This window comes from Dromiciops gliroides, chromosome 5, assembly GCF_019393635.1.
Source record: "Dromiciops gliroides isolate mDroGli1 chromosome 5, mDroGli1.pri, whole genome shotgun sequence".
Lineage (NCBI taxonomy): Eukaryota > Metazoa > Chordata > Mammalia > Microbiotheria > Microbiotheriidae > Dromiciops > Dromiciops gliroides.
Genome location: NC_057865.1, coordinates 280,672,529 through 280,699,722, shown reverse-complemented (window position 1 = coordinate 280,699,722; position 27,194 = coordinate 280,672,529). Strand labels below are relative to the sequence as shown.

The 27,194-nt window shown below is 44.3% G+C and overlaps 2 protein-coding genes across 2 annotated transcripts in view; one reads left to right on the top strand and one right to left on the bottom strand.

Moving 5' to 3' along the window:
* NT5DC3 (5'-nucleotidase domain containing 3) overlaps positions 1 to 12,817 on the top strand; it is a 79,108-nt gene extending 66,291 nt beyond the window's left edge. The window contains exons 13-14 of the mRNA XM_043966325.1: positions 5,879 to 5,943; positions 9,401 to 12,817. Of these exons, the coding sequence (XP_043822260.1) occupies positions 5,879 to 5,943; positions 9,401 to 9,662 (327 nt within the window). The 3' untranslated portion in view covers positions 9,663 to 12,817. The remainder of the gene's footprint in view (positions 1 to 5,878; positions 5,944 to 9,400) is intronic.
* Positions 12,818 to 18,707: 5,890 nt separating this feature from the next.
* STAB2 (stabilin 2) overlaps positions 18,708 to 27,194 on the bottom strand; it is a 173,128-nt gene continuing 164,641 nt past the window's right edge. Inside the window, exons 68-69 of the mRNA XM_043969353.1 lie at positions 25,506 to 25,622; positions 18,708 to 19,516 (exon numbers count right to left, since the gene is read on the bottom strand). Coding sequence (XP_043825288.1) covers positions 19,469 to 19,516; positions 25,506 to 25,622 — 165 coding nt within the window. The 3' untranslated portion in view covers positions 18,708 to 19,468. The remainder of the gene's footprint in view (positions 19,517 to 25,505; positions 25,623 to 27,194) is intronic.

The following is a 27,194-nucleotide window of genomic DNA, read 5'->3' as shown; positions in this document are numbered from 1 at the left end:
CAAAAAAATAGAAAAACACATTTTAAAAATGATATTTTACATAATATCAGCATTCATTTGGCTGGATTATTCTTTCATCTCAAAGTAAATTTTTTTTTTTTTACAGCTTTTATGAGGTAGCCTGGAATACTTTATAGATGGCCGGCCTTGGAGTAACAAGAACATGCTTCCAACATATACTAGCTGAGTGTCCTTGGGCAAGTCACTCTACCTTAGTGCCTCTGGGCAACGATCTGAGACTAAAAGTTGTAGAACATGGGATGGTCTGCATGGTTTGAGGGAGTTCCCTCACTGAGAGTCCCTTTTGCCAATGAAAGCTTTGGTTTAGAACCAAATCACAAAGTGGAGTTTTAATAGGTGTTGAGTTAAATCAAATGAGGTAAAACATTTATCATATAGAATGAATTTTGTAGCTGTGTTGAGTTTGTATTAATGAGTTATTTTTAGTGACTATTATTACAATAATAAACTATGTTGCTGTTAGCCCTTGTGGTTACCTGGAGGGCTGCCCCAATTCCCTTGTTTGCACTGAACTTGTTTCTGCTAACAGTTATTAGGTGCCGGGCAGCTAGGTGACACAGTGGATAAAGCACTGGCCCTGGATTCAGGAGTACCTGAGTTCAAATCTGACCTCAGACACTTTGATACTTACTAGCTGTGTGACCCTGGGCAAGTCACTTAACCCCCATTGCCCTGCATAAAACAAAACAAAACAAAACAACAAAAACAATAAAGATAGGCTTAAAAAAACAAAAAACAAAAAAACAGTTATTAGGTGCCAACACTGTCCCAAAGACAGGTTAATAATTCACATTTGTCTCTATCTTTAAGCTCCCAGTGCTTTCCTTACAACAATCCTGTGCGTGGATGCCACATGTCTTATTATCCCAGTTTTTCCATATGAGAAGACTGAGACTCAGACAGATGGAATGATTTGCTGAGGGGTGCATGTCTAATCAATGTCAAAGCTGGTCAGGATTTGAACACAGGTCTTGTGACTCCCTGTTCACTCCCCCATGCTGGTGTGGGGTGTGATATTGTGGAAAGAGCACTGGATGTAGAGTCAGAGGACCTGGGTTAAAATCTCAAGTCTGCTATGTGACCTTGGGCAGGTCATCTCCCTGACGGTCAGTTTCCTCTATTTGCAAATATGGGGATTGGATCCGGTGGTTTCTAAGGTCCTTTCTGGCTCCCAATATACAATCATATGATTTGTGCTCATCTCACCCTTTTAGAACTTTTTAGAAAATGGTATTTAATATTTAAATGACTTTGAATATAATTTATTTTTTAATTTTTTTGAATATAATTCAAATAAGTTATATGAGTAATAATACATTTAATATAACAAATATTATAAATGAGTAATTATAATAATTGTTAATACTAATTATTATTATTACTAAATCAATTAAAACCTGTCAGTTTCTTGCCCCTCATGGAAAGAACCCTAGTGAGAGAAGCTGACCCGTCTCTGTGTGTGGAGTTCCAGCTTCCCACCTGAGCCCCTCCTTTCTCCCTTTTCTTTCAGTCTGGATAGGCTGGAACGACCTTAGTATGATGCCAGTTACTTCAGGATGAGGGTCACAGAGCAACTGCTCTTCTTTGGCCAATCCAGGGGCGACCTCTCTAGGATTTTTTAACTCCCAACCTCCCAGATCACTTTTTTTTTGGGGGGGGGCAATGAGGGTTAAGTGACTTGCCCAGGGTGACACAGCTAGTAAGTGTCAAGTGTCTGAGGCTGAATTTCAACTCAGGTCCTTCTGAATCCAGGGCTGGTGCTTTATCCACTGTGCCACCTAGCGGCCCCCTCAGATCACTTTTGGAAAGGACGGCAGGCACCTGGCTGGCCCCTCCGCCTTGGAACAGGGCATGAATGGTCGTAGGACACCCCGAGGCCAGAGAGAAGGAACATCCCCAGCGACTTTGGTTTTGTCTATTGGCTAAACTGGATTCGGGGTTTTCTCTAGCCTGAAATTTTGGCTTTGTTTTCTCTCTGTTTTGTCATTTTTCCTTCATGGGATTTCTTAGCTACCTTGGAGATTTTTATAAAATGACTTCAGCTTATGTGGTGAGAGTATAAACAGGAGTGTGTGTGTGCATTGTGTATATTGTGTGTGTGCACATATACCATTTTGTGAGCCTCCCAGCTATGCCCTTGTCTTTGTAGAAAAGCAGACCTTCTGAGTTCTTGGCTTGCCTAGGGAGCTTGGTGACACGCCTAGACCTTGAAATCGGTCATTCCTGAGTTGGAATTTTGCTTCAGACACTTACTAGTTGTGTGACCCTGTTTTCCCAACCTCAGCAGAAAGGGCTCCCTCGGGAGGTAGTGACTTCCCCATCGCTGAAGGTGCTCAAGCAGAGTCTTGTCAGGGATGTGACAGAGGGGACTTTTGCCTTGTTCTGGTTTGGCCCACACATCCTCCATGTATCCTGCCAACTCAGAACTTCAGTACTTCTGTGACGCCTCCTCTTGGGATTGCCTCCAGGATCCAGGCCTCAGGTCTTTCAGATATCCTCACTGGTGGCCGGGCTTTGAGGATGTATGAGCCGTGTCTGGTGCAGTGAATCACCTGTAGCTGGTGGAGGCCTAGGGGAAGGGTAGTTGAAAAAAGTCCACAAACTGAGGCTCTGGATGTGAAATAACTATACTCGGTTTTCTCCTGTGTTTCCTAAGCTGGTTCAGAAAGCGAAATTCCAGCCTCTTTGGACTAAGGCAACTTTGTTTTGGTTATAAATCCTGGTATATTTGGTTTAAAAAAAAATCAATTTCCTGACTTTATATCAGGGCCTGAAGAATTGGCAGAGTTCAGTCACTCAGCATTTATTAAGCACCTACTGTATGTTAAACTCTGGAGATACAAAAACAAAAATAGAGACCTGACCTATAGGAGCTTATACTCTATTGGGGGGAATAACTCATGCACAGACAAGTAAACACAAACTATATGAATGAATCAATTTTTGGGGGGTGGGGCTGGCCAGGGGATCAGGAAGGGCCTAATTTGGGAGGAGCTGCTCGGGTAGCTTTGGCCTTGAATAGGTGATGATTGGGAGTGGGTGGATGCCCTCGGTTAATATAGTAGGTGGTGGTTTCTAGCTGGCATTCCAGAGAGGGTCATTCAGCTGTTTGACTTAGGTTTCTAAAATAGTGTCCCCTCCCTCCCATCCTCTACCCTAACAGGAGAGAGAGAGAGAGGAGAGGATGAGGGGGAGAAGGCGGGGCAGAAGGCGGGGCGGGAGATGGGGAGAGGAGGGAGGGAGCAGGGGAGAAGCCACCTGTTGCCAGCCATCCTCTCTTTCTGTCTCTGGCTTTGACTACGGTGTTTTTGCCTTTGGGAATTTGGGACTCTGGAGTGAGGCTGGCTAGGTTGCAGGGATAGCCGTGGTCTGGTGTTCTCTCTTGGTCTGGTGGCCATCAGCTGTGATCAGCTGAGTGTGAGTTCACATCTGTTTTCTCTTTGGGTGATCTGATTTTTTTGCTTTTCTTTTTGAGTGGTGCATCTTTAAACAGAGAAGACATGAGCTAAGAATGGAAAGTCAGAAGAAGGTTTATTTTAGGCCAGGACTTTGGTCTTAAGTAGACTCCCAGAGGTATCTGGATACAGGGGAAAGCATGAGATTTGGAGTCAGGGGAACCTGCATTTGAGTCCAGGCTCTCTCACAACTAGCTGTGTGGCCTTGAGCAAGTCATTCCTCGGGCTAGACTGTGGGCTATGTGACTTAGTGCCTGTGTCATCTTTGGCTAAGTCATATAATTTTCTGGGCCTCAGTTTCTCCATCTTTCAAATGAGGGGGTTGGACTGGATAATCTGTAAAATCCCTTCCAATTCTAAATCTTAAAGTCCTGTGACCTCTCTGGGCCTCAGTTTCCCCATCTGTCAAATAAGGGGGTTGGACTGGATAATCGGTAAAATCCCTTCCAGTTGTAAATACTATGATTTTATGATTTAGATGAGGGAGGAGATGGGAATAATGTCCTAAAGCAATGGTGTCAAAATCATATAGAAATGGGGTCACTAATTTCGAAAAAGGATCTTTCTGACATGCATATTGTCTTAGTTTTAAAATGTAATGTCTCGGGGCGGCTAGGTGGCTCAGTGGATAGAGCACTGGCCCTGGAGTCAGGAGTACCTGAGTTCAAATCCGGCCTCAGACACTTAACACTTACTAGCCGTGTGACCCTGGGCAAGTCACTTAACCCTAATTGCCTCACTAAAAAAAAAAAAATGTAATGTCTCTTTGGATTCAGGAGGACCCGAGTTCAAATCCAGCCTCAGACACTTGACACTTATTAACTGTGTGACCCTGGGCAAGTCACTTAACCCTCATTGCCCTGCAAAAAAAACCCCAAAACCCAAAACAAAACCAAAATGTAATGTCTATATTTTATAAGTAAACTTTTTTTTTGGGGGGGGGATGGGGCAATGAGGGTTAAGTGACTTGCCCAGGGTCACACAGCTAGTAAGTGTTAAGTGTCTGAAGCCGGATTTGAACTCAGGTCTTCCTGAATCCAGGGCCGGTGCTTTATCCACTGCGCCACCTAGCTGCCCACAAGTAAACTATTTTTTAATCACAATGTTATTATCATTATATATTCTATGTAATCATAATTATAAATGTCTCCCAATTCCATTTTAATCTGGTTTGGGCCACCCTTGGAAATGACTGGGCCGAGTGATCTCTCTGCTCTTGAGACAAGGATTCACCTTCTATGGCCACAGGAAAGGATAAGAGAGTGGGTGGTGATGCTCAAAGTGGCTGGTGGGCCCACCTTGATTGGCTTTCATCTTCTCATGGAAGCAGGAAGCTAAGCCATCTGTTATAAGTATGGAGCTGGGGTGGGAGAGAAGAGAAGATGGGCAGTCAGTGTTGTGGGGAATGAGAGAAGGAGTAGACAATGATGAAATACTACAAATGTGAGTTACTTGAATTCCTCAAAAGATCCATAGGATCTGGAGGGGGGGGCCCTTAAAAATGACCTAATCCAGGGCAGCTAGGTGGCACAGTGGATAGAGCACCGGCCCTGGAGTCAGGAGGACCTGAGTTCCAATCTGGTCTCAGACACTTGACACTTACTAGCAGTGTGACCCTGGGCAAGTCACTTAACCCCAACTGCCTCACTTAAAAAAAAAAAGTGACCTAATCCAGTCCCTTATTTTATGGAGGAGGCGCCTAGGGGGCTCAGCGGCTTGCCCAGGACCATAGTAACAGAGCAGGTGATAGAGCCTCTGATCAAGTCAGATAACCTCTTGGTCTCCCAGGCAACCCTCCGATTATAAGCGGCAGAGAAGGTGCTAGTTTGCATTGTTAGAGGGAATTTCCTACATGAGTCAAACCACTAGTCTAGTCCCTATCCTTGTACCTCATCCACTATCCTTATCTCATCCCCATTCCTTATCCTTGGTTAAGATACCTCCTGTACCATTGGTGGGGGTCTTTTTGCCAATGTTACCCGGATTTTATTTTTTCATTTTAGGAGATGGTTTTGTCACTTGCTATAACCAAAATAAAATGTATCCCTTGGGGGCTACCCTTCTGGTGATGAAATTCTGTGCCCTTACCCAGGATGGTCCTTGTAGGGACACAGTCCATCGCTTGTAGTGGAAATGCATCCATCTTGGGAGACTAAAGGTCAGACTTTGTGGCTCTGAGAAGGCAGAGCCGCTTCCATGCCATGATAAGGTATCCAGGACGTACCCCAGTGGAAGAAGCATGAATCATACTAATATAATGATGAATTAGGAGATGCAATGCAAAGAAAGCACCCTGAGGGAAAGTTGATTTATGGTTTGTGTCCATTTTCTTTTAACTTTAGCTATTTAAAACACACATGCACACCATTAATAACTTTAACAGCTCTCTTCTCATTCCTCAGATTCATAGAGATGATACGTCACAGATGATTTTGCAAGAGTGGAAAAAGGAAAGAAAAGAGATGCGGTAAGGCTCTTGTCTTGCAAATGTTTAAATGTAATAGCTCTCTCTAGAACTATGTATCCCCTCCTTCCACTCGGTTTTGCATCTAATCACCGGAAGGGTCTGTCCTGCCTGAAGAGGGATTATATTGTAAGCAGAGATGGGGAAAAATTTTTTTTAGATCTTTTGCAAAAATTTTCCATTGATTTTTCAATTTTAATTAAATTTTTTTTCATCATTGCTACTTTTCCAGGACTCTGCTCTAAACTGTGGAGATCCCTCCCTCATAACAAATAAGTTAAATAAAACAAGTCAGTGCACTGGACATGTCTGCAATGTATACCCCATTTCACACCTATAGTCTACCACCTCTCTGCTGAGAAAAGAGGGAGGCACGCTTCATTTGTATTCCTCTGAATTCTTTCCATTTTTCTTTCCTTTATGTTTTTGTGGCTCTTGTGTGACTGTCCTGATTCTGATCATTTCATTCTGTACCAGTTCATCTAGGTTTTCCCATTTCTTGGAATTCTTAGTATTCATTGTTTCTGAAGACACAATAACATTCCATTACATTCATATACCATAGTTTGTCCAGCTGCTCCTCAGTCCATGGGTACCCACTTTTTTTCCAGTTCTTTGCTTTGAAAAGATTTTGGCAGATGGAAAGGTCATTAAGTGATAAACTTTCCTGTGGATCAGGTGTTTGTAGGAATCCAGTTCATTTCTGAAAGACTCTAAGCTGTAGAGGAGGTGCCAACCTGCATTGGAACTTCCCCTTTAATCAGTGAAATCACAGTTCTAGATCGCAGCCCCTTTGCCCTTGTTGGTTTCAATGGGAGGCAAAATGATGTAGTGGTTAGATGATCTAGGGAAAATATTGAACTTCTCTTCATCTACAAAATGGCGGGATTAGACTGGATGCACTCTAGGGTTTCTTTCAGTTTCTGTAACTTTTGTGCATTTGGGAGAATTGAGGCTCTACAAACACACTTCATGTTTCTGCACAACTTCTTTGTCCTTCCTGTTTGCATCCATGCCTTCGTGTGTTAAGACCAGTGGGAGGCTTTGACCTTTGGGGGAGTCCTTTCCTGCCGTGGCAGCCAAGCAGCTTGGACAGGAATGTGAGGATATAGCTGGCAGGAGGGGAGGAAAAGGAGGAAGTGCCAAGAACCAGGTTTAGCAGGACTTCTGACTCAAGAGGAGCTGGGCACCTCTTATTTGTGGTGCTTATGTGTCCTTGAAGGAGCCTGTGGTGGAGAGTTTTATAGTCAGCTCTTCAGTGAGCCTGCTATAATATCTTGGGCAAATCCTTTAACTTCTTAGAGGATTCCTCTGATAGGAGGGGGCATTGGACTATCTGATCATAAAGATTCCTTACTGCCCTCAAAATGATTTTATTTCTAATTAAAGATCCTTTTTTAAACTATTCTGAATTTCATATTGGTTGCCCCTCCCAACTGATGTGAATAAGTAATATTTAGGAAAACCCATTTCTAAGGAAAGGTCATCAAAGTGGAATGCTCTCTGCTGGGTCTTGGCAGGGTTTTTTTTTGTTTTGTTGTTGTTTTTGTTTATTTTTGTGTTTACTTTTTGCCAGACAATGAGGGTTAAGTGACTTGCCCAGGGTCACACAACTAGTAAGTGTCAAGTGTCTGAGGCCGGATTTGAACTCAGGTCCTCCTGAATCCACGGCTGGTGCTTTATCCACTGTGCTACCTAGCTGCCCCAATGTTTTTGTTTATTTTTATCCATTTTTTTCAATTAACAAGCATTATTTTCTCTCCTCAACCTCCACTCCAATTGGGGAAAAAAACCCCAACTCTTTGTAGCAAATGCATATCTTTAAATAAAACAAATCCTCTGTATTGCCCATGTCCTGAGGCCTATGTCTCTCTCTCTCTTTCTTTTTTTTGGCGGGGCAATGAGGGTTAAGTGACTTGCCCAGGGCCACACAGCTAGTAAGTGTCAAGTATCTAAGGCCAGATTTGAACTCAGGTCCTCCTGAATCCAGGGCCGGTGCTTTATCCGCAAGGATCAGAGTTCTTAAGTCTTTTGAAGTCATTTGTCTTGACAGTGTTGTAGCCATTGTATACATTGTTCTCTCGTTCTGCTTGCTTCACTCCACATCAGTTCATATATGTCTTCCCAGGTTGCTCTTAAACTACCTCTTTGGTCATTTCTGGAGAATAGCACTTTATTCCATTCATGTACCATAGCCATTCTCTGGTCTTTGGCACTCTTAGTTTTGTTGCTACAAAAGGAGTTGTTATAAATAATTTTGTACATATGAGTCCTTTTCATCCATTTTAATCTTCTTGGGATATAATAACAATAACAGTTACAACAACGATAATAATAATAGCTAGCACTTACATGGTACTTGAAGGTTTGCAATTACTTTACCTTCATTAATTCATAGGCCTACTAGTGTCATTGCTGGAGTGGAGTGACTTTGGGAGCATGTTTTCAAATTGCTTTCCAGAGTGGCTGGACCAATGACTCCACCAATAGTGTATTAATATCTTGCTGGGTGGGCAGCTAGGTGTTGGGATGGATGGAGTGCAGGGCCTGGAGTCAGGAAGACTCATCTTCCTGAGTTCAAATCCAGCTTCAGACCCTTATTAGCTGTGTGATCCTGGACAAGTCACTTCACCCTGTTTGCCTCAGTTTCCTCATCTGTAAAATGAGCTGGAGAAGGAAAGGGCAAACCCCTCCAGTATCTCTGCCAAGAAAAAGCCAGTGGGGTCATGAAGAGTCAGACATGACTGGAAAAAAAAGTTACTGAAAAACCCTCTTGTCAGGTGTTTTTCAGGTAGGTTTTTGGATAATATACATGCTGATAATGGCTACTAATAATAATGATGACTAGCTTTTATATAGTGTTTACTATGTGCCAGGCCTCATTTCATCCTCACAACAACTTTGGGAGGTAGGGGCTATGATTATCTCCATTTTTTATCTGAGGAAACAGAGGCAAACAGAAGTTAAATGACTTGACCAGGGTTAGACAAATAGTAAGTGTCTGGGGCTGGATTTGAATTAAGACCTTCCTGACTCCAGATTTGGTGCCCTATCTACTGTGCCACCCAGCTGCCCAAAAGATAGGAAATTGACAGGAATTATTATTATTATTTTGGTGAGGCAGTTGGGGTTAAGTGACTTGCCCAGGGTCACACAGCTGATAAGTGTCAAGTGTCTGAGGCTGGATTTGAACTCAGGTCCTCCTGACTCCAGGGCCAGTGCTGTATCCACTGCACCACCTAGCTGCCCCTAGGAATTATTTTTTGAAAATTATTGAGTAAGAGGTTTTCTTTGTGAAAAATTAATTCTCATTTATGAATTTATTCTTTTAAAACCTGTCTGATAAGTAAAATTAGATGCTTTTGATGGTTTCATTAAAAAAAACCTTTTTTTTTTTTTTTTGGTCATACTATCCTGGTTTTAACATTCCACCTTCCCCCAACCCTCTTTACTTTTACAGAGAAATGACCAAGAATTTCTTCAACTCCCAGTTTGGAAGCCTGTTTCGAACAGACCAGAACCCCACATACTTCCTGAGGCGCCTGTCCCGGTTTGCTGATATCTACATGGCGTCTCTGAGCTGCCTCCTGAGCTATGATCTCAGTCACACGTTCTATCCCCGGAGGACTCCCTTGCAGCATGAACTTCCATCCTGGTCTGACAGGTCCCCAGCAGGGAACTTCAGAATCCCCTTTACACAAGGGGTGGCCCAGGCCAAGTAACCAAATAAACCACTCTAGGTGGGCGGACATTGAAACATTAATACCAATGAGAGCATAAATTTGCTTTTTGAAGCAAGTATGAATATTGTATTTTGCTATTTATATGGTTTTATCTGGTGAATACATTTCCTTGTTTTGATAGGATAGGAATTCAGAATTAACCGGTCTAACCCTCTTCTGGTCTATATCTCCTGATAATGATAATGGGAATTATGGATATCCAAAGGAGGGGAAAGTAGATCCCCGAAGTTTCTGTTGGCTGAAAGATGAGCTTCATATTGAAAGTCTGTTTATTCAGCCCTTCAGTTTACAAAGACCTTGGAGCTTAATTTGTTCTGGGGTCAATAAGGCCCTCTTTGTACTACTTCTACAATGTTGTACTTGTCTGAGTTTTGACAGTATTGGAATGACTGTGTTTCTTGATCATTCATTCATCAGTTCCCTATTTGGGTACCTAAGATGTACAAGGCATTATGGGAAAGACAAATGTGTACAACTCTTTGTCCTTACTCTGAGAGGTTACGAAAAGGAGGCAGCATATTGTAATGGAAAGAGCAGAAGACTTGTTTTTGAATTTCACTTCTGGTACTGACTAGCTCTGTGACTGTAGGCGAATCGATTGAGCTCATCGAGCCTCAGTTTTCTTCTCTGTAAAATGGGAATAATAATCCTTATAGTAAGAGAGGGTGTAGCAGATTGACCGCAAAGCCAGGAAGAAACATCTCTGACATATACTGGCTTTGTGACCCTGGGTAAGTCACCTAACTGCTCAGTGCCCATACTCTCTTAGACTAGATTATAAATATCAAAAAAGGCACCTGTATTGGTAAAGGGAGTTTGCTAAACCAGTGAAATCATAAGTCCAATCCTTATCCCCTATCTTAATCCTTATACTTCCTGCCTCATGGAATTGTCGTGAGTCTCAAGTGGGATAATATGGAGTGTCGCAAAAGTCTTTAAGCTTAAAGCCGCACTAAGACTTTTGGGACACCCCACATACATAAAATGCTCTGCAAACTTTAACACACTTTGTAAATGCCAGCTGTTGTTATAATTGTAAAATTGTAATTTAGTCAAGTGGCGCGCTCACGCTTCACTGCCAGGTTGAAAGCTAGAGCTCATCTCCCAAATCTTTGGCTCAGAGACTCTTTTGGGTACTTGTCATTCGACGTGGACATACCCTGTATTCTTAACACTTCAAAGAAAGTAAGCCCCGCTCCTGGGAGGACGCAAGGCAGGAGGAGGGAGAAGGTGACTGGCTTTCTCACTCTCCTTCATCCTCATTCAGCCACTTCCTTACTGGGAGCAAACCAAGAGTCTGAGCCAGTTCAGCCACAGAGATTTATTTTTCCCCTCAACAAAGGCAGAGAGAGAGAGAACTGTCTTGGATAAATGATAGTTCCAGGTTGCCAAGGAGAATTTGGGGCCACAGGTGGTTGTGGTTCCCATTTAAGAAAGATTATAGATTCATGTGCAAAATAAGATGGCAAATAGCAAAAAACCCCCCCAAAACCCAAAAAACCCAACAAAACCCTACGTCATTCTCATGGTTCAGTACTAAAGGTAGGATGAAGGCACAGATAGAATCTTTTTGCAACAAATTTATGTGATTCCCCCCGCCTCCCCATAGTTTCCCTGTAATTAAATCTTATTAAAATAAGCACCCCGTTAGCAACACTAATGCTTGCCCACAAGACCTGGGGAGGTAACAGACTAGAATGAAATGAACATTGTGGGACTCCAGCTAGGGAGAGAGGGAGGAGGCACTTGCGTATCATCTTAGACCCTTTCCTTTGGGGTCTTTTTGTGTATCTCCTCAGTGAGTGCTTTGGGAATTTAGGTGGTGCCTGTTTTGTTGATGGAAGAGTGCAGGGTTAGGGTGAAGGATTCAGGGGTTCCCAACCTTTTGTTTGTGTCATGAACACAAACTCTGATGAAACCTCTGGAGTCCTCCTTGAATAATTCTGTTAAATGAATGAGTTAAAATACAGAAGATTACAAAAGAAACTGAGCATATTGGCATACAGTTAGCAACATTAAAAAAAAAAAAAGTTCACCCTGGGTGAAGGACCTCTGGGATAGAGTAGAAACTCCTTGTGAATGTTGCTTGTTTCATGGTTCTGTATTTGTATTTTCAGCACCTGGGACAGTGCCTGGCACATAGTATATGCTTAATGTGGTGATTGAAAGAAGTTTAAAAAGTTGAATTCCCTTCCTGCAGTTCAACTCTATTCTGTCTGCTTACAACGTAAATGATATACAGCCAGGTTCTTTCTCCAAAAGAAGGATGAGTATATGGCCAAGAATCATAGAAAGTACAATGTTACTACTAAATAGTATTATGGTGGAGAGGTGGATAAGTGGGTTTGGAGTCAGGAAGACTTGAGTTCAAATCTTACCTCAGACACGTGTTAGCTCTGAGACCCTGGGTAAGTCACTTAACCTCTGTCTCAGTTTCCTTGTTTATAAAATGGGGATAATGGTACCTAGCTATCTACCTCATGGGGTTGTTGTGAGGATAGAATGAGATTTTATATATATATATGGAGACAGAGAGAGATGGGGGGGTGCTTTGTAGGCCTTGAAGGGACTGCATAAAAGTTATTATTATATTATTATTATTGTTAATTTTTCCTTGCAACAAATTGTTTACAACATGGTTTTACAAATGGGAATGCTGAGAATTTGTCCAATGCTGCCCTGCGAAAGGGACACTTTATAGAGCAGGGCTTCTTAAACTTTTCCCACTCATGACCCCTTTTCACCTGAGAAATTTTTACACAACCCCTGGGTATATAGGTATATGAAATAGGTGCACACAACCTTTTACTGTTGCCAAAATTTTTGTTCCCCCCATATGAGGCTGCGATTAGAGCCCATGGCTAGGAGTCAACTTAAGAGGCTTTGATCTAGATGATGTTTCCATTCCTTTCTAGTTCTGAGTCTGTGATCCTGATGACTTTATGTCATTGGTCAGAGGAAGCCCAGGAGGTGTCATGGTACAATGGAGAGAACATTGACTCTAGCGTGTAAGAGGACTTGGGTTTGAATTCTACCTTTGATGCTTATTAGCTGTGCGACTTTGGGGTAGTCACTTAACCTTGCTGAGGCCTCAGTTTCTTCATCTGTAAAATGAAGTTGGGCTAGGTCACCTCTGAGGTCCTTTGCAGTTTTAGATCTGTGTAAGCTCCCAGAGGGCAGGGACTGTCTCTGCCTTTCTATCCCCTAGCGCTTAGCATGGTGCTTGGCACATAGTAGGCGCTTAATAAATATTTCTTGAGTGACTGATCTTAAACCCATCAAAGTACTTAAATTCAGTGCAACCATGACCCACTAGCCTGGTGGGCGTACTCTTTCCATGAAGAATGTCACACTCATTTTTCTCCTTATCTAGGGAGCTGACATTTATAAGTTTATGGATGTCTTCCCTCTAATCCTTGAAGACAGACTTGGCCCTGCCATTACTGAGGTCACAAGTGGGCTTTTAATCACTGACATGTAGATTTGGTTCTTTGTCCTCTAACCTGCCCAGAGCTAGGATGAGGCCTTTGTACTATCTGGGCAAAGTCTGGAAAACTGTCCCATAGCTTCCTACCCACCTGAGACTTTGGGCCTTTCCCTCCTCACATGTGAGGCTAAGGCACCAGAGAAATCAGGATTTTCTAGCATTAAATTAATCATGTGACTCTATAGAAGGCACATGGCATAGTTGATAGGGCACCAGACTTGGAGACAGAAAGACTTGGGGTTCCAATCTCCTGTTAGATTCCTGCCAAATTTGCTGGTGTTTCGAGTCCCAAGTCTAGGGGGTGTCAGTTGAGAAGGTCATTTTGAAATATTGAAAACAACTGCGTTTTCTAAATTAAAAAAAAAAAAAAAACAAAACGAACCAACAACAACAGGAGAGAGTGATTTAAAAATTGTTTGCTGAGTTGATGGATCCCTGGTATTTAACCAAGCCTGAATTCTTCATGCTTATATAAGGGGAAATTCACAGCCAAAATACAATCCATGCCAGCCCCCAAAATTCACTGAGAAATAGCCTTCAAAGGTGAGATGAAAAGTGCATGGGAAATTTTTAAAAAAAACTTCTTTTTTTGTTGTTGTTTTGGTTTTTTGGTGGGGCAATGAGGGTTAAGTGACTTGCCCAGGGTCACACAGCTAGTAAGTGTCAAGTGTTTGAGATCAGATTTGAACTCAGGTCCTCTTGAATCCAGTGCCAGTGCTTTATCCACTGTGCCACCTAGCTGCTCCCTAAAAACTGCTTTTGCACAAGAAACCTGACTTTTAAAATAGGTCTAAACAAAATGTACCTATTTGCCCTCCTTGTAGGTGTAGGGGTATGGAATGGTACATATATGGTCAACCGTGTTTGAGGTGTTGATTTATTTTGCTGAACTGATTTTCCCCCCTCTTTTCTAATTTCTATTATGAAGTAGAAAGGACCATAAGTAGGGACAGGTTCCGAAATATGGGGGATGTAACAAGAAATATGACGATAGAAATGTCAATGCTGTGCTCCTTGGAGGTCAGAGGTCCTGCTTCCCTGCAGTCATCTATCCTGTGGGGAGGTTGTTTTGTCTTGAAGTGATGGGTGACATCCTGGGAAGAGTCTTGGGGCTAGGAGTCAGGAGCTGGGTGTCTAGATCTTTCTTGGCTTATGATTGGCTAGGTCTCGGAATTTCTCTGGCCCTCAGTTTCCTTATTCTTAAAAGACAGGGAGATGATCCTTGTGTTTCTTGCCTCTTTCACATACCTGTGAGATGAGAATCTGGGTAGGAAACATGGATGGCTGTAATTCAGCTGTAATTCAGTACATGATTTATTTATGAATTGCAATCAGTGACTCGTAACCTGTTTCAAGATATGTGATGTTATTTATTCTGGTACATTTCTGCCTGCATTATTTGCTGCAGAAAATGCAATCTTTTCTAGTTATTTCTTAAGTAGCAACAACTATCCCACTGCTCTTTGTAACTAGCTTAGCTTTGGGTGGGTTGAATGGCTTGAACGTACAAACTCCCTCCCCCACCAAGCACTGAGACACTAAAAAATTAGCCAATGAGAACAGCCCCACACAGTCACACCCATTAGTGGACTCCTACTGTGAGCCCAATTTGGGGTTGGCTTCTGAGTCCTATGTACTTGGCGCTCAGGAATGAGGTGGGTCCCCTCATGCTGAAGGAAGTTCCAAATGTGGCCATGGGTGACGAGGATCCTGTTACTGTCTGATTTATTACCAGGAGACAGGATGCACGGCAGTTGTACATACAAGCTGTCACCCGCACTCAGGAAGTTTTGTCCTATCATTCTTTGGTTTTGGCATCTGTCGTCCATGGCGATGGCTCTTGGTTGAGTCAATCTTGATGTCACTGGCAATCCGAAAGCCAAATTTGACTTCGAGAAAAGACTCCCTTGGGACCAGAGCCCAAGCTAGATATTTTTGCTCTTGGGGCAAGGAGCACTGCAAATTGCACCTGGGGTACAGCTTGAAGGGAGGGTTCTTATTTGAGGGGGACAGGGAAAGCAGGGACTTGGGGACATCAGGACACTTTCAGGGGTGGGAGAGATGAACTATTTTTAGCTAACTCTTTTTTTTTTTTTTTTTTTTTTTTTAGTGAGGCAATTGGGGTTAAGTGACTTGCCCAGGGTCACACAGCTAGTAAGTGTTAAGTGTCTGAGGCCGGATTTGAACTCAGGTACTCCTGACTCCAGGGCTGGTGCTCTATCCACTGCGCCATCTAGCTGCCCCTTTAGCTAACTCTTCCTGACACAATTATAGGTTTTATTATTTCTACAGTGTTGAAAGAATACAAAGGCTCGTATTACACCTTGGAGTGAAATTCTGGTCTAGTGACCCTCTAGCTGAAGTTATTTATTGTCAGGTGGCAAAATGTTGCCAAAAGAAGCCTCATAGATTGATCATACACTATTTCTTGGATCTAAAAAGCAGAACGATGTTCTGCAAGTGATTGCCCTGGGGATTGGTTTGAGAGCTATTAATGATTGCTCCATGGTTCATCTATCACGGACGCCATGTCCCTAGAAAACAGTATCAGTAATTTACTTTGTACGCGTGAGTTGCTCTAGCGCCACTTTGTGTTTCTCTATTAGTAGCAGGCTGGCTTCACGGGCTCATTTTCTAGTTTGCTTCTCTATATCATTGAAAACTCGACATCGGACTTGGGAAGTTGGTTCTAGTTGTCGGTTAAAGGATGAGATTAGCCAATGTGATGCCGGGTACAGTGTGAAATTAGGTCACTGTTGAATTTGTTGAGTGTTGACTTAAGAAAAAAAAATTATCTGTGTGCTATGTAATAAATGAACTTCCTTAGAATAAAAGCTTGGGTGATATCATTCAGTCCATTGACGTTCACTTGTCTTTTGTTCGGCTTACAGAAAGAAGTCATGTGAGTGGGGTCATGTCTCACACCCCACCCCCGCTTCTTTACCATCTTCTCAGCCCCAGTGCACTATCCCCTATTCCCCCTGACTTTCTAGCCTGGAAACCCTAGTCACATCAGCATTGCATTGTTCCTATTAATTGGCTCTCCCATGGCTCCCCTTGCTGTTGCTATGACTTCCAGAGGCCTCCTGCACCAGCTCACACACCCTGGAGAGTTTGATCCTTATAGATGTGGCATGCCTGTGCCGGACCCTGCGGTCCTGATCGGTGAGTCACCCTTGTGGGGCTTGTGTCTATGCTTCATGTCACCTCCTCTCCAGCATCTTTGGGTCAGCCGCCTTGGCTGCCACATGTCTGTGTGCCTTTCTGTACTCCCACCTCTGGAAGCATCATCTGATCACATCAAAAACTCTATTACTACTGGAAAGGGCATTTAATTCTACTCCTTTATAGCTCCGTTCACCATTCTGGTAACTTCTGAAACCAAAATTCCCTTTCTTGACACCCACTCCCTGTTTGTGTTATTTCCCCTTGTTAGACTGCCTGGTTCTTTGAAGGCAGTAACTGGCTTTGTCTTTGTATCCCTAGTTGTCTGTCTCTTTCCCTCCCTCCCCCCACTTCCCTTCCTCCACCCTCTCTTCTCTCCCTCCCTTCTTTTTTCTTTTGCAGGACAATGAGGGTTAAGTGACTTGCCCAGGGTCACACAGCTTGTAAGTGTCAAGTGTCTGAGGCTGGATTTGAACTCGGGTCCTCCTGAATCCAGGGCCAGTGCTCTATCCACTGCACCACCTAGCTGCCCCTCATGGTCTCTTAATCCTGTACATTTCCCAGCTTGTCAGTATCCCTCTTAAAGAGCGCTGCTCAGAACTTTGCACAGTGCTCCAGAGGTGGATCCATCTCTGGGGACTTCTGAAGAGCCATTCAACAATCATCAATTAATCACAGGATTTGAAGCCTGAGCAAACGATCACACACAAAAAAAGAAGGAAACCAAATACTCTGGATACTAGAGAAACTGTGCCAGAAAAGATCTGAAAACGAAGACCATCACAAGGTTAAAAATTACTCTGTTCATGCAAAGTCCTGGTGTTGGGTGCTGTGGAGAATATCAACATATAATGTGAGTACCGCTCTTCTCTCTCTTTCCTTTTTCCCCTCTTCCCCATCCTTCCACAAGTGATTCACCAAAGGCAGATTCCTGTGGGCACGGTTTTTGTGGAATGACATGTATTTGGTAAAATATCTTTGGACCTTCTGTCCAATTCTTGAACTGAAAAGCCGTGATAAGGTGACCTCTCCTGTATTAGCAGTCCTGATCATAGAGTGAGGGCTGTCTTGGAAGTTTTCCTCTGCACCCTCAAGGAAGGGTTTTCGAAGCAAACTCATGCAGTGGCAGGAACAAGGGAGCGGTTTAAGCTCAGTCAGAGGATGGTCTGGTGTTAAGGACTGTTACTTGTTCATATGGTGGATCCACTAAAACGGGTGAGGGAAGAGGACTGGCTTTGTCCCGAAGGAGACCCTCTAGCAAAGAAGTGGCGTTGATTGTTGCTGAGGGGACCAAGGACATCAAGACTTGCAGTCCAGAGTTGTGGATACCCCTGGCTCTAGGAGTTTGCACTCTCATGTATAAGTGTGCTCTTGCCCATTCTTCCCCACAGACAGAGTGAGCCGGACTTCTGGATAGGCTGCTCTGATTATTTCTGCTTTTGCCTTGTATCGAGTATTATCATTTCTGTTTAGTGTTAGTGTTTAATGTTCTGGTTGATGCTGTCATGGTGACTGATTTCCTGTAAATGCGAAGCACATCAGTGCTCAAGAGCTATGGCTGTGAGTAGTAGGAGTGTATCCCACCCACATCAAGGTAACCCCCTGGAACCTGAGAGGTTGAATTGTAGCCACGTGGCATACCAGCCTGCTAGTGTGAGCTCAGGTCAATCTGTCAGCCCAGAGGGGAATCCACACCACTCCCAGCCTCTAATTGTATTCTGTAGAGTAAAAGTCAACATTGCACAGTGGGTAAAGAGCAGCAGGCATTAGGGTCAGGAAAAGCTGGGTTCAAGTAAAGTCCCACCTCGGACCCATCCTGGCTGTGTGACCTTGGGTAACTCATTTAACCTCTTAGTTCTCCAAGTCGCTCTTTTTTTTTTTTTTTTAAAGTGAAGCAATTGGGGTTAAGTGACTTGCCCAGGGTCACACAGATAGTAAGTGTTAAGTGTCTGAGGCCGGATTTGAACTCAGATACTCCTGACTCCAGGGCCAGTGCTCTATCCACTGCGTCATCTAGCTGCCCCATCCCCAAGTCGCTCTTAACACTAAAAATTGCAGAGAAAGTGCCACCCTGCATTGGTAGAGAGCCTCCTCTCACCAGAAAGTTCTTGACCCCAGTGAAATCAGAGGTCTGAACCAAAATCATTAAAATAAAGTGTGCAGTACAGACTTTACACACGCAGGCTGCAGACTCAGTCTGAGACACGGATGCTTTGTCTAGTTCCGACCTTTCCAGAGGGCGGACGGGGCTCATTTCCTTGACGGCCACTTGGTGACGGTTTTTAGCCAAATGATAGATGGTGCTTAAATAGCGGAAATCCCATTTTGGGAGGAGCATGCATCTCATTCAAAAAACATTTATTAAGTGCATACAATGTGCAAAGATTTAAAGAAAAATGACAGTTCCTGCCCCTGAGGAGCTTACATTTGAGTTGGGGCAAGGAAAGAAGAAATACAGCATATGCACGGATAGGTATAAAACAGGGCAGGGAGTGAATAAGAGATCCAGACAGAATGGTCTAGAAAAACGGGAAGAGGAAGGAGAGGAGGAGGGCGCATTGTAGGCAGGCTGGAGCTGATCCTTGGAGGAAGACAGGGTTTCTGAAAGGTAGAGATGAGGAGGTAGACCTGATTTCACACGTGGCCTTAGACACTCACTAGTTTGTGTGACCCTGGGCAAGTCACTTAACCTCTCTTAGACTCAGTTTCCTCATCTGTAAAATGGGGGTGATAACAGCACCTACCTCCCAGGGTCAGTTTGAGGATAAAATGAGATCACTGTGTGTAAAGGACTTTGGGATCCCTAAAGAGCCATGTTAACATTAGTTCTTATTATTCTAGCCAAGGTGGGTAGCCTTCCCGAATGTCGAGTTCAGGGAAGTGGTTGGTCTTCCCTTTGGGCTGAAATGAAGCATAGGAGGAAATGCATGTTTCTCTGTCCCCCCGCCCCGGCGAACACAAAAAAGTCCTAGAAGAGACAAAGTCATGAGGTACGACACTGGAGTGTTTCCCACTTCAACATTCTAGAAAGGTGTCTGGCCCTGAAGATTCACAGTTGATGTCGACTGGTTGAGGGCTATTCTGTAAGTCCCAAAGCAGGGACTGGCAGCTGGCCCTGCAGCTCCAGGTCATCTTAAAGGTCTTGGGGCCCGCTAGTCACAAGCTGCTGGTCATCGGGTTCCTGTAAGAGAGAGTTGTTGCTGAGTAGATCAGCCCACCGGGTTTTCATTTCCCTAAGGTAACAAACGTGCGCCTGCGCTCTCGCTCCTCTTCCCCCGACCCCTCTCTCTCTGCCAGCAATAATTCTATGATGGAAACATTCTTCTCCCCGACAGAGGCATGTGCTTCTTCAGGTCTGACCGTAATTTATGAAATGTGTATCTTGGGCTGAGAATCCATTACCAGTCCCTGTGTGCTGTGCCAGAATGCCACATTACACAGGGTAGGTGACTCAGCAAAGCTTTTATCTTAGTTATAATGGATTTCTTTTGTCACACCTCCTCGCTAACCCTTCTTGTCTAAAAAAGGTGAACAGGCTCTCTCCTGTAGTCATACAATTTGGAAGCCATTTTACAAGGGCAAGGACTGCAGTTCTCTATCTAAAGATGATTCAACAGATGTGTATCTTAAGGTAAACTGAGGTAGATAGTTGGTGCAGGAAGTAGAGTGCTGGCTTTGGAGTCAGACCTGAGTTGGAACCCTTACCTCAGCTACTTACAAGTTGTATAATTCTGGGCAAATCACATATCTCTTTCATCCTGTTTTCTCATCTATAAAATGGGTATAATTAGTAAGACCTACCTCATAGGGTAGAGGTAGAGATCAAATGAGCTACCAATACATTAAAGCAGTATATACATGTTAGCTATTATTAATTATTCATATTGGCTATTATTATTTGCCAAGGCTTTTAAAGATAAATCAGTTTCTTAGGCAGGTAGAAAGAATATCAGGAGACCTGGTTTCATGCCCCTATTTTGCCATTAAGTATCTGGTGACCTCAAGCAACTGACTTTATCTTTGGAGGCCTCAATTTCCTAATCTGTAAAATGAATGGGTTGAAAAAACCAATCTCCAAAGTTCTTCCCCCTGCTGACAGGTTGTATTCTTAGATTCTTTTTTTTTTTTTTTTTAGTGAGGCAATTGGGGTTAAGTGACTTGCCCAGGGTCACATGGCTAGTAAGTGTTAAGTGTCTGAGGCCCGATTTGAACTCAGTTACTCCTGAATCCAGGGCTGGTGCTCTATCCACTGCACCACCTAGCTGCCCCTGTATTCTTAGATTCTAAAGGGTCTTTTCCAGCTGTGACATTGTCGGTTCTCAGGTCCCTGCTGTCCTTGATATTCTCTTGGAAGGTGACCCTCCCAGATCTAGAACCCAGCCCGAACACCTCTATGTTCTAAGGTCCTGCCTAGCTTGAATGTTCTTAGGCCCCTCCCTGTTGTGACTTTCTGTATTTCACTGCTCTAAGTTTCCCTCTCAGCCCTTTTTTCTTTTTCTCATAGAAGGAAACATTACAAGTAACTTTGCAGTAGGAAAAGCGTATAAGGACACGTAGGGTTCAGACTTGAAATTGAGCTGCTATGTTCTAGGTCACTAAATGTTCTGTTTTGCTTTTTAGGCCTTTAGAAGCAGTGAGCAGCACCTCTCCACAGAGGGAGATCTGATTCTCTCCTCTGGCCCTTTTATCATAGCTGTAAAATGTCATCCCCTGGAAGCTTCTACCTACCTCTGTTTTGTGGCTGTGTTTCTCTGTCTGCAAATGTGTTCCTATAAGTCCTTCATGTACTCTCAATCTTCTGTGGCTTAGCCCCGTGCCATCACTAAAGGTAACAGATGCATCTCTCTGGTCCTTTGCTTTTATGGGCACTTATGGCCCTATTACCCATATTTGGGGAAGCCTGGGCACGAACTGGCTATGTGACCCTCGGCAAGTCACTTAACCCTGTTTGCCTCATTTTCCTCATCTGTAAAATGAGCTGGAGACAGAAATGGCAAACCACTCCAGTATCTTTGCCAGGAAAACCCCAAATGGGGTCACAAAGAGTCAGACACAATTGAACAGCCACAAAGCATGAGCTAGACTTAGGTCATATTTGGAGATTTTCCCAGAGTCTGGGTAGTCATAAAAATTTTATTTTTTAGGGTCAGCCCCCAAATCAGACTCAGTCCTTGTGAGTCCCCAGCCTGTGGTATTCTGGCCCATAAGTTACAAGCTGACCATCTTTAAAGGCTCCTTTCCTGCTGCAGAGTCTTCCTCATTTGACCCTATTATTCCTTGAACTATTCTTGTTTCTCTCCTTTCAATAAAAAATGGTTTGTGGGTGCTATTCTTAGATCATTGTAACCACCCAGTGGACTTCCCCAAACCTCGACAGAATGCCTTCTTGTAACAACCAGGTTATGAAGCTACTAAGTCTCTGCTATAAAGTTCAGCAAAACAAGCTAACTCGTTGGCCATGGCTTTCCATGCATGCCTTGTTCTGCATTTCCAGGCTGCCTTTTCTCTGATGAGAGTCAGGGCATGCTCCACTGTCCGCCCTCTGAAGGTACAACCGGACTGGAGTTCTGACGTCTTAGTGTTTCCCTTATTGCTTTCAGTCCCTTACCATCTGATTCCTAATCTCGCCACTCGGTCATTGCCAACCATCTCTGAACTGCTACATCTGATGACCCTTGCTCTGTCACCATCTTCCTTGGCCCCTCTAGGACACTGGTCACTCCTGCCACTTGTCCGATTCCTTCTCCATCTCCTTCGATCATTATCCAAATCTTTTCCCCTAAGCTTCGCTCTCTTCTCCTTCTCATGATGCCAGTGCCCATACCTTTGTGGATCTCTTTGTAGAAGAGTGTCTAGTCTCCCGTCACCATCTGCTTCCTGGACATTTCCAACCAGATGTCCCAAAGGCATCTCAAATCCAACCTTTCCCCACAAACCCACTCCTTTCCCTGACTTTCCTACTTCTGTTGAGGGCACCATCCTTTTAGACATCCTGCATATTCCTTAATTCCACTCTTCTCCCCTCTCCATATCCAGGTGCCAAGGCTTGTCAGTTCTACTTCTACGACATTTTTCATATTCTTCTTCTTCCTCTTTATTTGTTCCTCTCACATGACCTAATGTAGGTGTTTGTCACTTTTCACAAGTTTCAATAACCTCCTAATTGCTGTCTCTGATGCCAGTCTCATTTCCCACACGGCCACCCTATTGATCTTCCTAAATTGTAAGTCTGGCCAAGTCATTCTCACAAAGCTCCTGTGGCTCCCTATTATCTCCTCTGTTTGGGCATTTAAAGCCCTTTACAACCCGGTTCCATCCCTCCTTTCTAGGTTTCCTTGTCCTCCCCTGAATAGTTCGGCTCCTATTTCAGCCCCTTTGCACAGGCAAGCCCCCAGGAATTGCTACACACAAACATCACCCCCTATAGGAATCTTATCCTGCTTCCCCAGTTCTTAGTACCCTCCCCTTGGAAATGGCTTCAAAGACCGAGATATAATGGTCCCTCCTCTTGCGGAATTTATATTCTACTTGGGGAGAACAGCATGGACATGATTTCTTTGAGCCAGAGAGTCTTTTGTCTCGGTATCCCAGTGCCGGCCCATAGTAGGTGCTTAATAAATGCTAAGGTTATTTCACTAGATCTTAGAATTATAACATCCTAGGGGCAACTAGGTGGTGCAGTGAATAGAGCACCGGTCCTGGAGTCAGGAGTACCTGAGTTCAAATCCAGCCTCAGACACTTAACACTTACTAGCTGTGTGACTCTGGGCAAGTCACTTAACCCCAATTGCCTCACTAAAAAAAAAAAATTATAACATCCTAGAGCTGGAAGGCATCTCAGCAGCCATCTGGGGTCCAGCCCCCTCATTTTACAGAGGAAGAAGCTCTTTGCTTAATGGTTGTTGAAGTAGTTTCGGAGCTGCCTAGGGTTCCGTGAGCATCCCCGGCCTTAGAGGATCTTACCTGTCGTCTGGACAGCCCTGCAGTGAGCTGCAGAGAGGCAGTGATAGATACTAGCTGACATTTAGGTACTGCTTTCTGCATGTTATTTCACACGAGCCTCACCACAGCCATGAGATAGGTACCTCAGGTGCTGTTACCCCCGTGTTCAAAGCTCGGAGAAATAATCATGATCTACTCATGCTCATATGGCTAGCTACTGACTGAGGGGGTGTTTAAACCTGTCCCTTCTAATTCCAGGCCCGGCATTCTGTCTGCCACGTCGTGCTGCTTTGGGCGGAGGGCAGGAGGGAAAAAGAAAGGAGGACACTTGAGAAGGCGTAGTGGAGAGCCCTTAGCGGAGTGAGCTTAGTGGATAGGGGTTGGAGTCTTAATTCACTGACTGCGCAGTTGGTATGAGGAAGGGACTTGGTAAATAAATGCCCCTGTTTTGGGGGTGGTTCAGACTTGTCATGTCATCAGTGTCGGGAAAGAGGAGATCACCTCTACCAATGCTATCAGATGCCTGCCCAGCAACCTGAACCGAGGAGAAATCCAGGAGGCATGGCACTGGACAGTTGTGAATTGCCCAGGGTCACACAGTGATGCTCTGAAACTATAAACGTGTTGTCGTTCAGCTGTTTTTTAGTCATGTCCAGCTCCTCATGGCCCCATTTGGGGTTTTCTTTGCAAAGATACTGGAGTGGTTTGCCATTTCCTTCTGTAGCTCATTTTGCAGATAAGAAAACTGAGGCAATTGGGGTTAAGTGACTTGCCCAGGTTCACATAGCTAGTAAGTGTCTGAAGCCACATTTGAACTCAGGTCTTCCTGACTCCAGGCCTGGCCTTCTAATCTACCATGCCATGCAGGTACCCTGCTCTGAAACTATAAACATGAGGGCTATTTTTTGTTTTGTTTTGTTTTGTTTTGTGGGGCAATGAGGGTTAAGTGACTTGCCCAGGCTCATACAACTAGTATGTGTCAAGTGTCAGAAGCCGGATTTGAACTCAGGTCCTCCTGAATCCAGGGCCAGTGCTTTATCCACAGTGCCACCTAGCTGCCCCTTAAACATGAGTTATTTATAATTGTCTCAGGTGCCCATGGATGCTGACTGATGTATAGGATGATTCTGCCATCAGTATCTAAGTAATTAATGTGAAACCAGAGACAGAATACTAGTTGGACTTTTGTTTGTATTTTCTGCATTATCTCTTTTGATTGTCTCAATGAAAGTTAGAGCTGGAAAGGCTTGGAGACTCATCTGTGTCCAACCTTCTCCCATGTACTGGTCACAAAGGTTTTGTTTTTCTTTCTCAATGTGGGCTGGGGGAGGGTCAGAGAGAAAAGAAATGTTTGCTCATTGAAAAACCATTTTAAATCAAAGAAAGTCTGTTGGATTTAGAGCCGGCTGTTGGGGTTTCAAGCTCCAGTGGGTGACTGCAGGCACAGCTTCACTTAAACACTCTGGGCCTCAGTTTCCTGATCTGTAAAGTGAGTAGGTTTGACTAGATGCCCTTTGGAAAAAATCTCTGAAAATATGAAGGGCACAAAGAGCTTGGTAGTGAGAAAGATCTGGGTTCAAATCTTCCCTCTGACCCAAACTACCTGCATGACCTTGGGTGGGTTATTTAAGCCTGTAGGGCTCTGGGTCACTCTGTAAGAATCTAAGGCACAGGGGCAGCTAGGTGGTACAGTAGATAAAGCATTGGCCCTGGATTCAGGAGAACCTGAGTTCAAATCTGGCCTCAGACACTTACTAGCTGTATGACCCTGGGCAAGTCATTTAACCCTCATTGCCCCTCAAAAAAAAAAAAAAGAATCTAAGGCACAGATCAGATGCACCTTGCATTGGCAGAAGGGATTTCTTGTGCTGGGAGCTCTCCGTGTTAATGAAAGGCCCTTTGGAGGGCTCAGAAAGGGGAAGGGACTCCCCAAGGTCACACGGCAACGTGGGGGGTGGCTCGCGCCCTCTTATCTGGCAGCCGGCTCAGTCACACCATTCCTGAGTCACAGAGTCTTGTCATTCTTTCCCATTACCCCTGGCAGGCTGAATGCTTTGCTGACCTAATGAGCGACCACGTGTGAGCTTGTTGTGTGGAGAGTTCTAATGGCTGCCCCCGGCGTGGCGGGGAAACGAGCATTCCCCTGTGAAATGCTTAGCTTTTGGATTCCACTGAAGGATAGCAGGTGGCCCAGCTTGTACCAGATACCCTGAAAGGTGCCAACTCACCGAAAAGGGGTCATAGGCGGGTTCCGCGGGCTGTGTGGTTGTGCTCTCGTACATGGGGTTGGAGATGTTCGAGGAAGGCTCTTTGCCAAGGGCTGTGACATCTATATCCTCTTCTGACTGCACATAACACATGTGAGCATACTGGGTTAGGGCCGGGATGATTAGGGAGGGGGGAATGGGACATCTGTGCTTTGGGATCATCAGGAGAGTGGATCAGTTGTATGCCTCTTCTCCCACCTCCTTTCCCCCGATCTCTCATGAAAGCCAAGAACAAAAGACGAGATGAAAGGGCCAGTGCCTGCCCCAAGGAGTGAGGCAAGGGCTTTTTAATATGCAGAGTTTCTCATTTCTGGATGCTAAAGGACTAACTGCTGCTTTGAAGCAACAGCATCCCTTCCATCTGAGGACCTCAAAGGCAGACTGGAGAGAGCTGAAACGACCCATTTTTCATATCCTGGGGTAGTGAGATGAAATGGTGCCTCTAGGCAGCAAGACTAAAAGGACTCTCAAATCAACTGTTTGTCTCTGGGTGACCCTGAAAACAGTATGTGATGGGGAAGTAGAGATCTGGGGACATGATGTGGAGGGTGCCACCCAAGTAGGAACAGTTTGCATAGGGCCTCCTGTGGTATAAATTTTTGCTACCTTCTAAAGTTCTGTGCCCTGAGGCAAAGCTCTAGTCATCCTGTCCTAGTTTCAGCTCTGTGAAAAGCTCAGTACAAAGGGAGTTAATGGCCACCCAGTTCTATTTGCTATTGCCAGCCTGGTTTTTTAATCTTTTTTTTTTTTTTTTTTAGTGAGGCAATTGGGGTAAAGTGGCTTGCCCAGGGTCGCACAGCTAGTTAAGTGTCTGAGGCCGGATTTGAACTCAGGTCCTCCTGACTCCAGGGCTGGTGCTCTATCCACTGCACCACCTAGCTGCCCCCAGCCTGGTTTTTTTTAAAGGTTTGGCTTTGAGGAAAATGGTTGCTAGAAATGAGCTCAGTTGATTCTACCTCTGTGGGAACCCTGTGGAAACCAATTTTCTTTGCCACTGACTGCAAAGTTAGTAGAAACTGGGGGCAGCCAGGTGGCATAGTGGCCCTGGATTCAGGAGGACTTGAGTTCAAATTTGGCCTCAGATACTTGACAGTAACTAGCTGTGTGACCCTGGGCAAGTCACTTAACCCTCATTGCCCCCCCCCAAAAAAAAGAAGAGTTACACTCTACCCCTTGAGTAGAAAGAGGCTGCCTATACCTTCCAAAGGGTTAACCTGGACTATGTAAACATACCCCCCTCAGGGAACTTTGGGCTCTAGAAAATATCAGTGCTTCCACGAGATCGATATTTCATCTTGGTGAAACACACAGATTCTGATGCCAACTTTAAGTAGCAAGAACATGATTTCATTGCACTCACAGTATCAATATTGTTCAGGGACCAATCCTTTCATTTTACAGATGAGGACGATGAAGCGTGTGAAACCTTGTTTGAACAAGGAAGGTGACCTAGGGGTGGCATTGCACACTTGTTGGGGACCGAAGTACCATGGCCAAGGACTGAGAGGTGCCACAAATCCCTGAGATGCCGCCTTCTCTTGAGTGGTGCAAAGAAGAACTTTCCCGCTGCCCCTGTTTCCAAGTTAATGGCGGCAGTCAAGACCTAGAGATTGGCTTGTGTCTCCATCACTGGGTTAAGGGAGCCACAGA